The 9,988-nt window shown below is 41.2% G+C and overlaps 1 protein-coding gene across 1 annotated transcript in view; it reads right to left on the reverse strand.

Annotated features, from left to right (window-relative positions):
* The window catches only part of ATAD2 (ATPase family AAA domain containing 2), a 69,797-nt gene extending 60,143 nt beyond the window's left edge, over positions 1-9,654 (reverse strand). Inside the window, exon 1 of the mRNA XM_082858490.1 lies at positions 9,472-9,654. Coding sequence (XP_082714616.1) covers positions 9,472-9,639 — 168 coding nt within the window. The 5' untranslated portion in view covers positions 9,640-9,654. The remainder of the gene's footprint in view (positions 1-9,471) is intronic.
* Positions 9,655-9,988: the final 334 nt, after the last annotated feature.

The raw sequence follows: 9,988 nt of genomic DNA on the forward strand, positions 1-9,988 counted from the left end.
ACAAAAATTTTATTTCTTGGAGCTCTGTCATCATGGAAAAGTGGAAAAAAATCCAACTTTTGTTTTATAAGTATGAAAGGATAATTAATAACTGACTTTCAAGCATGAAAATATATCAAGATAAAATGCTGTGGGTTAAGTGGATTGAAAATACAAATGAAAAGAGGGAAAAAAAAGAAGGTAAAATTTCTGACTACTAAGAGAACTTGTTCAGGTATTAATTTTTTTTTTTTTTTTTTTTTTGCGGTACGCAGGTCTCTCACTGTTGTGGCCTCTCCCGTTGCGGAGCACAGGCTCCGGACACGCAGGCTCCGCGGCACGTGGGATCTTCCCGGACCGGGGCATGAACCCGTGTCCCCTGCATCAGCAGGCGGACTCTCAACCACTGCGCCACCAGGGAAGCCCCATTTATTAATTTTTAATGTTTCAAGACAGGTATCAAATAACTATAATTTTTACATTCCAGTGGATACTTATAAAAGTGTGATGTAATAGTTTTATTTTTTAATGTCAACCTTAAAAAATGACAGAAATGATCCCTTTGTAACTACTTAAACCTATGCGGGGGGGCGGGGGAGACCTTACATCTAAGGTCAGCTTAAAAATGTAAAAGCTGGTACTTCCCTGGCGGTCCAGTGGTTAAGACTTCACCTTCCAATGCAGGGGGTGCGGGTTAGATCCCTGGTCAGGAAGTTAAGATCCTACATGCCTCAGGGCCAAAAAACCAAAACATAAAACAAGCAATATTGTAACAAATTCAATAAAGACTTTTTAAAAAATGTGAAAGAGATTATAGAGCTAAAAAAATTTGGAAATGCAGGGGAAAACTTTCATGACATTGGATTTGGCAATGATTTCTTAGGACACCAAAAGCACAGATAACAAAAGAAAAAACAGATAAGTTGAACTTCATCAAAATTAAAGAACTTTTGTACAAAGGACATTATCAGTAGAGTGAAATGGAAACTGTTGGAACAGGAGAACATATTTGCAAATCATGTATCTGACAATGACAAAGGACTGATATCCACAATATATAAAGAACTCCTATACTTTTAACACCAACAACAAAAAAAGATAAAAATGGGCAAAATATTTAAATAGACATTCCTCTGAAGAATATACACAAATGGTCAATACACATGAAAAGATGCTCAGCATAAGTAGTCATAAGGAAATGCAAATCAAACCCAATGAGATACCACTTCACACTCATTAGGATGGCTATTATCAAAAACAAAAAAAGAAAATAAGTATTGGCAAGGATGTGAAGAAACTGGAACCCTTGTGTACACTGTGGAAAATGATATGGCAATTCCTCAAAAAATTCAACATAGAATTACCATATGATCCAGCAATGTTGCTTCTGGGTATATACTCAAAAGAAGTGAAAGCAGGGACCTGAAGAGATATTTGAACGCTCATGTTTATAGCAGCATATTCACAACAGCCAAAAGGTGGAAGCAATTCCAGTGTTCATCAACAAATGAACAGATTAAAAAAAAAAATATATATATATACATATATATAGTACATACAGTGGAATATTATTCAGTCTTTAAAATAAAGGAAATTTTAAACACACTGAAATAACATGAATGAACCTTGAATACGTTATGGTAAGTGAAATAAGTCAGTCACAGAAGAAGTAAGGTTCCTTTTATGAAGCTCCTTGCCAGGGGCTGGGAAGAGGGAAAATGGTGTGTGTGTGTGTGTGTGTGTGTGTGTGTGTGTGTGTGTGTGTGTGTGTGTGTGTGTGTGTGTGTGTGTGTGTGTGTGTGTGTGTGTGGTGTTGGGTTTTTTTTTGGGGGGATCTCTGTTTCCCGCCTAGGGATTGAACCTGGGCCACGGCAGTGAAAGGGCTGAGTCCTAACCACTGGACTGCCAGGGAATTCCCAGGGGAGTTAGTGTTTGATAGGTACAGAGTTTCAGTTTTGCAAGATGAAAAATTCTGCATGCAGAGGGTGGTGATGGTTGCAGAACAATGAATGTACTTATTACAAAACTATACACTTAAAAATGGTTAAAATGATAATTTTATGTTATCTATATGTTATCACAATAAAAAAAGAAAGTAAATGTCACTATATTCCTGGGGATAAAAAAAAAAAAGTTTGTTTCCATAGGAAAAAAGAAAGGAGGAAGTTGCTAAATACCGGGAAAAAGATTCCTTGAGAAACTTAGAAGATTTAATCTTATAAGTGAATCTTTGATTTGCATAGTGAGTGGCTTAGTTCATCGTCCCTAAATAAGCACTAAGCATCAAGAAAGGCTCTCCTTAACAGCATGGAGAAAAAAACAAAACAGGTTTTTTGAGAGTCACCTATATAAAGGCGCATACTGGGGAATTTAAAAATATAACTTTCAAAAATGGTTTTTATAAAAGCAATATAAAAATAAAAGCAATACGTGCCCATTATAATCAGAAAAATGAAGAAATGTACAAAGATGAAACTGTCACCCTTAATTCCAAGCTACCCACAGATAACCACAGTTAACCTTTTGGTGCATAAACCATTCTTTTCCTTTGCAAACACATTCACACAATTTTAAAATTGCGATAATATTATTTATTCTTTGTTACTTTTTTCTAGTGATACAACCATTTTCCCATGTCATAAAATCCATTCTAAAAATCTTTTTACATGAATGAATAGTATTTCAGCCATTACATGAATTTAACAAACTGCTTAATGTATCATGTATAGGTAATCTGCAATTTTTTGTGTTATAAATACCTCTAGATGAATTATCTTTTTTTTTTTTTTTTTTTTTCGGTACGTGGGCCTCTCACTGTTGTGGCCTCTCCCGTTGCGGAGCACAGGCTCCGGACGCGCAGGCTCAGCGGCCATGGCTCATGGGCCCAGCCGCTCCACGGCATGTGGGATCTTCCCGGACCAGGGCACGAACCCGTGTCCCCTGCATCGGCAGGCGGACTCTCAACCACTGCGCCACCAGGGAAGCCCCGAAGTCACATTTTAATACAGCTAATCAAAATAATTCTCAAGAGGTAAGTTAAACACCAACTAGTAACAGTAATTAACACTGGATGATAGAAATGGGTACTTTCACTATCTATTTTTTACATTTTTGCAACACTATAAGAAAAAATTTTCCTAAGAAGTGAAAAACAAAGAAAACATACTTAGTCGGAAAACTAAACCTAGTGATGTAGTGTCCTCATTTATTTCGCTAAAATCCACTTTAATATTGAGAGCACTGATTGTTCTTAAAAGTGAAGTTTAAAAGGAGAAAAAATATAGTTCATTAGATTTTAAGTCTGTTATAATGTTGCAGAATCAGTAAGTTAGAACAGGGAGCATGCAACAATAAGAAAAGTTTTTCCTCAAAGTGGACACGATTGAGAAACAAATATTCTGATGTTATTTTTCCACAAAAGATCAAGCTTAGTAAAGCTTTAAATTAATAAAAAATATGTATGGGAGTCATATTGGTTGAGTTAAACCAAGTTATCAATTCAACAAATGAAATTTAAACAGGATTTTTAAGATCACAGTTATATTACTGACATGAAACGTATTCATCCAGACTTGGGGCTTCTTGGAAGCCTAAAAAGCAGTGTATTCTAATGTACAATGGTATACACATTATACCCACATTACATAGTTGTGACAGCCCTCGTTAGCTTCATATTTAAACACTGGTGTGGTCAATTACTCATCATGGATCTACTCCACAAGTTCCAGCAATTTGCTTTCTAACCATACAGCTCTTCCAGTAGATCTAAATCTCCAAATAGCTAAAGCCAATGGCCTTCTCTACCTCATTCACTTCTATGATCACTCTGCTGTTTGCTTTGATCCTTTGTTTACATAATTTTTTTTTTTGCGGTATGCGGGCCTCTCACTGTTGTGGCCTCTCCCGTTGCGGAGCACAGGCTCCAGACGCGCAGGCTCAGCGGCCATGGCTCACGGGCCCAGCCGCTCCGCAGCATGTGGGATCCTCCCGGACCGGGGCACGAACCTGCGTCCCCTGCATCGGTAGGCGGACTCTCAACCACTGCGCCACCAGGGAAGCCCATGATACTTTTTTTTTAAAACCTAATTCATCCTCTTCCCACCCTTAAAATAAAGCCATTGCTCCAGATCTTAAATATTCTTGTGTTTTGCTATGCACCTTCAAGGATTCAACTCTCAACTCTATATAGGTGACTCACAAAGAAAAATAGTCCTTACCTCTCACCGAACGCTGGTGTCATAGTCCCAAAGATGTACAGCTTACCTCTTCAGCTGGAAACAACACTGCCTTTGCTGCCTCTATCTGAACAACTCTCAGACCCCTTGTAGTACTTTTGGACTTTTTCTCTCCGTGCCTCTTAATACCACCTTAATTTAGGCTCTGGTTTTCTCTCCTTTGGTCTGTTGTGATAATAATGTACTAATTAAGAGCCCAACCTTTTAAAGATAGACTGCCTACGATTGAACTGTATAATCTTCTCCAAGTTACATAGAGACCTTAGTTTCCATATCTGTAATGAGTATAATAATACTTTATTTGTAAACTTTTAAATTACTATACTTCAATTTAAAAATAGGGACTTTCCTGGTGGCACAGTGGTTAAGAATCTGCCTGCCAATGCAGGGGACACGGATTCGAGTCCTGGTCCAGGAAGATCCCACATGCCACGGAGCAACTAAGCCCGTGCGCCACAACTACTGAAGCCCGCGCGCCTAGAGCCTGTGCTCTGTAACAAGAGAAGCCACTATAATGAGAAGCCCGTGCACAGCAATGAAGATCCAACGCAGCCAAAATTAAAAATATAAATAAATTTATAAAAATTTAAAAATAATAATTTCGGGAAAACAAACAAAATAATAATAGTTACTTTACAGGGGAAATATGTGTGTGCATATTAGGTACCTTGCCTGGAACACAGCAAATGCTATGTAAATGGTAGCTATCAGTATTATAATCTTTTAACTGGTCTTCCAAACTCCGGATTTGTTGACTATAATCCATCCTAAACACTATCTCATCAGATCTCTGTTCTAAAAGTTGCAACTTCTAAGCCTAAAATCAAGAACCAGCTCAACACAAACTAACAAAAATGGACAAATAATGGACTATTATTGTCACAAAACAAGTACACTCTCTCAAATGCAGAGCAGCCCACTCCAGGGAGCAATAGTCATCGCCACTTGTCAAAATATCCCTCTCCATGCTTTGACATACTTCACTGAACTGTACACTTGTCATTTTTGTGTTGTGATATGCTTCAAGTTTTAAAGTATCTCCCATAGGCTGTACATATCAGTGTCGAGTTTGGGATATTTTTCCAGGGTAAATAAACATACAATTGAAAAAAAACAACCAAAAACAGTACCTTCTACATACTACAGTGTTTCATTTTACCTAAAAACATACCGAAGAATAAAAACGTACATAAACACAACCCAAAAGTAACGTACAATCATCACCAAGAAAACCCCTACTACCCATCCTTAAGTATCTCTTCAGCATGAGAAACAACCCTAAATTTAATGAATCAAAGAGCCTCAGACCTGTGAAAACACAGAAATAGGCAATGGCTAGCCTGACTCTGGAGGAAAAGGGCATCCAAACTTATAAATAGGAAGAAAATAAAAGCTTAAAAACCAAAGAAACAGATTTAAAACAACAATAAAATATTTTCAGGGAACCCATACAAGTCAGGGGGAAAACAAACCCTTAAGCACAGTTGAGTGAGATCATATTCAAAAGGTAAAAGTAAAATGTGGTTGAAATTTCCCCAGCTGTCCAGCGGTTAAGACTCTGCACTTCCACTTCAGGGGGTGAGGGTTCGATCCCTGGTCAGGGAACTAAGATCCCACATGCCATGCAGTGCACCCAAAAACTTAAAAAAAAAAAAAAGTAAAATGTGGTTAATAAATAGGTAACTGTAGGTATCTTCAGAACTTGAAAGTCAGCCTCCAAGATTAGATGAAGAAAAATGCAAGTTAATGAATTAATATGAATAAATCCAACCATCTTTAAAAGGAACCTACTCTAAGAAATGCTGTCAATAAATGTGTGAATGAGACAAGGAAATACCCAAATACAATGAGGGTGGATCAAGGAGTTAAGTTTCTGAAATGCATGATTGATGTAAAAAAGCAAGCTATAATCAAATCAAATGTATTGAATGTAAAGAACCCTAATTAGGAAATATTCCAATCACAAAGGTATGTTTCATTTTTGGTATTGGTGGACTTTGTCAGCATGAATACATTACCCCTGAAGACCCAATCCCACGCTCACTAAATAACACCCTGATTACAATTTGTTCTACGGAGGATTTGAGAGAGGAGTACTATGTCTCAAAAAGATATAATCCCTACTGGAAACCCTAGTCTGGAAAAGAATCTTTTCAACCCTACAACAACCAGGTGAGTGCTAATTGCTCAACCACCACATACCACTGATACAGCAAGACAAACAACAACAAAGTATTTATTATGCACCTACTGTGCTCTAGGTGCTAGGAATAACAGCTGAACAAAAGGTCAAAATCCAAACCCCTATGGAGTTACATTCTGATTTGGGGAGACATAAAAATATTTTAGAAGTAGGAAATTATAGGATATTTAGAAGGTGGTAAGTGCTGGGGACCATAAAACAGAGCAAAGGGGCCTGTCAATGAGTGGTTTGCAATGTTAAACAGGGTGGTTAGGATAAACATCATTGAAAAGGTAAAATTTTAGCAAACACTTTAAAGAGACTGTTTCATAGGTTCTCCTAGGTAGGACTCGCAGCTCTATTGCTTACTATAAAGGTGAATTGAGCAACTTAAAGTCTCTGTGCCTCAGTCCTCTTACCTGCAAAACAAAGATAATCGCACCTACCTTATAAGGTTATGAGGATCGAGTTAATGTTTGTAAAATTCTTGGAACACATTAAGCACTACGAGTTCTGAGGCTTTTTTTATTTTTTAATTAAAAAAATGTAAAAGGTAAAGGAATAGCTCATGCAGATATCCAGGGAAAGAGTATTCCCAAAAGAAAGCAGAGCAACTGCAAAGGCCCTGGGATTCAAGAAGCAGCTAGGCCAGAGAGGGTAGAACAGACTGGGTTTTGCAAAAGGGAGAATGGAAGAGGATGTCATCATAAAGAGAAGGGGGCAAGGAGGTACAGGGCTGCTTCTCAACTTTTAAACTTTTACTCTTAGATAGGGATTTTTGAGCAGAGGAGTGATCAACTGTTTTGACTTTTTACAAGATCACTCTGTAAGCTATACTGCGAACTGACTTTCAAGGGAGGAGGGCATTACATATAAGGGTGGTAAACAGGGAGGCTAGTCAAGAATTTATTTTAATAATCCATGGGAATTCCCTGGCAGTCCAGTGGTTAGGACTCGGAGCTTTCACTGTCAGGGCCCGGGTTCAATCCCTGGTCGGGAAACTAAGATCCCACAAGCCACAGTGCTAGATCAAAACAAACAAAACCAAAACAAACCAAAACACACACACAAAAACCAAAACACTATATTAATAATCCAGGCAAAAGATGATGGCTTGAACCAGCATGGCAACAATGGAGCAGCTGAGACGTGGTCGGATTCTGAAAAAATTCTGAAAGTAAAGCCAACAGAATCTGCTAATATGAACGGAGAGAAGAGTTAAGGATGATTCTAAGGTTTTTAGCTTGAGGAACTTAAAAGATGGAGTGGCCATTAAAATCGACTGTGGTCTCAACAGCTGACAATGACTGAGTCCTAACTATCAGCCAAGTGTTCAGGTAACCTCCTTACATGCCTGATCACATTTAATTCTCACTACCCTTGTGGTGGGTATCACCCCCTTTTAAGCATAGAAACCTGCTGATATTGGTAAACTGATATTCATAACTAACTGTTGTTTTTTTAAATTAATTTTTTATTGAAGTATAGTTGATTTACAATGTTGTGTTAATTACTGCTGTACAGCAAAGTGACTCAGTTATACATACATATATGTATATATATATACACACACACATACATTCTTTTTCATATTCTTTTCCATTATGGCTTATCACAGGAAGAAGTAACAGTTGTTTTAAGCACCTATGTTTCTTAACCAGTATTCAATGCATCATTACAGTCCCAGGAACTAGCTTTCCTGAAGATAATAAACACTCAAATATTTACTGAAATAATTAGCTGTTTCTGAACATAGGTTAGTGAGTCGAGTGACTGAGTTTATTGAAGAAGTGTCCAGCCTCCCCAGATCCCTTAACAACTTCTGCCTGTGATTGAGAAACAGATCCTAAAAGTCAGGAAATTGTTTTTTCAATTCAGAATCACAATTTCAGAGACTGACTGGACCATTTCATTCCCCTCAGTAGAGGAACAACTCGTATAGGGCCTCTACAAAAGATACCACTAATTTCCTATCGGGATCTCTCTCTTACCTGTGGTTTGTCCCTCTCTCCCACCACAGGTTACCTCCCCTTGGCCTCTCATTCTGACTTCCCAGTTCTAACCCTCTCTCTGGTCCTAGTTTTCCCACCCCCATGACTACCCTCCCTTCAACAGAACTAGACTACTTCCTGCTGCCTTAACTTTACTAACGTTGCTTCCTCAATTTCTCTAACCCTTTGTTAGCGCTGTCTCCTCCACCTGTGTCTCTTTCAGCAGCTGGGGTGGGGAGGTGAAGGGAGGAGAAGCACTTTTTTCAGGAAGACCTGCACCTCCTTGGAAACCTACAGACCTTGCTTATAACCGTAGCATGAAATAACAGAAAGGGAAAGGTGGTGGCGGCAGAGAATCCAAGTTCCAATTTTCGATCTACCACTTACTGGTTAGCTTCTTGAGTCTGTTTTTTCATCTGTAAGAGCCATATCGTAACTATCCATTCTCATGGAGCTGTTATGAGGCTTAAGTGAAGAAGACATACATGAAACGTAGCTCTCCATCTCTCTACATTATGCAACCTGGTATTATTCACTGCGTTCTGGTTACCGAACCCCTCTGGATCGTAAATGAAGGTCAGGGAACCTGAGTTACAACCTTTCTATCCCCCGCGGCCCCTAAAACACTTGTTATGCATACAGGAAGCGCTCAGTAAATGCGTGTGGCTCGCGATCGCTGCAAACCTAGGGCGGGAGCCCGGGCGACTGGACAGGGAGGTGTGTGAGGTCGGGGGCGGGGCAGCCCCAAACCGAGATTCGGCCTCCAGCTGCACTTCGGATGCGGAGGGCTCCGGTTTCCTCTCGAGTAAAAGTGGGTGGTAACGCACCGCTCACCCTCCCGCAGTCAGTCCATCTTTCCAGCCGACCCACACCCCTCCGGGGCTCGGATCTTGAGAAGCCTTCCATTTTACTTGTCCTCGACAATACTCCTCCCAACCTACCTCCCTCTCCTTCCTCCACCCCCAGCCAACTGTCACCCGGACCGCTCGCCCACCCACCCCACCATCCTGGGCCCCACCGGGCAAAGGGCCGCCGGCAGTCCCCAGGCCCGGCCCCGAGGGGCCCGCTCCAAGCCGGTACTCACGCCCGCGGCGGCCACGGTGACGGCGGACTGCTCAGCGGCGCCGGCCGAGCGGAGCCGCCTCCGGCCGATCTGCTCCAGGCTCAGGAACTCGCTGGACAGGTCCAGAGAGTCCGTGGCCGAGGCGGCGGGGTGGCTGTGCAGCTCTAGGCTGCTGCGGAGGACCACCATCTTCTCTCCTTCCTCGCCCGGGCGTCCGCGGCGGGAGACGAACCCGGTGGCGGGAGACGAACCCGGTGGCGGGAGACGAACCCGATGCCAGGCGACAGCCGCTCAGGCTCTTCCGCGCTCCGAATTCTGGCGCCACAAGCTCCGCGCCGACGGCCGCAGCGCGCGCGCCCGGAATCCCTCCGCCGCCTGTCCCTCCCACGTCGCCACCCTATCACGGCGGGCTCGAAACTTCCCTCCCATCTGTAGAGCAAAGGACTTTGGGCCGAACTTGAAGAGAATCCACACCGACAGGGTAGAGGACCCGAGCGGACAGTGACGTGAGACCACTCTCTCCTTTTTCTTAGATAGT

The sequence above is a fragment of the Leucopleurus acutus genome (genome assembly GCF_964270905.1).
Source record: "Leucopleurus acutus genome assembly, chromosome: 17".
Lineage (NCBI taxonomy): Eukaryota > Metazoa > Chordata > Mammalia > Artiodactyla > Delphinidae > Leucopleurus > Leucopleurus acutus.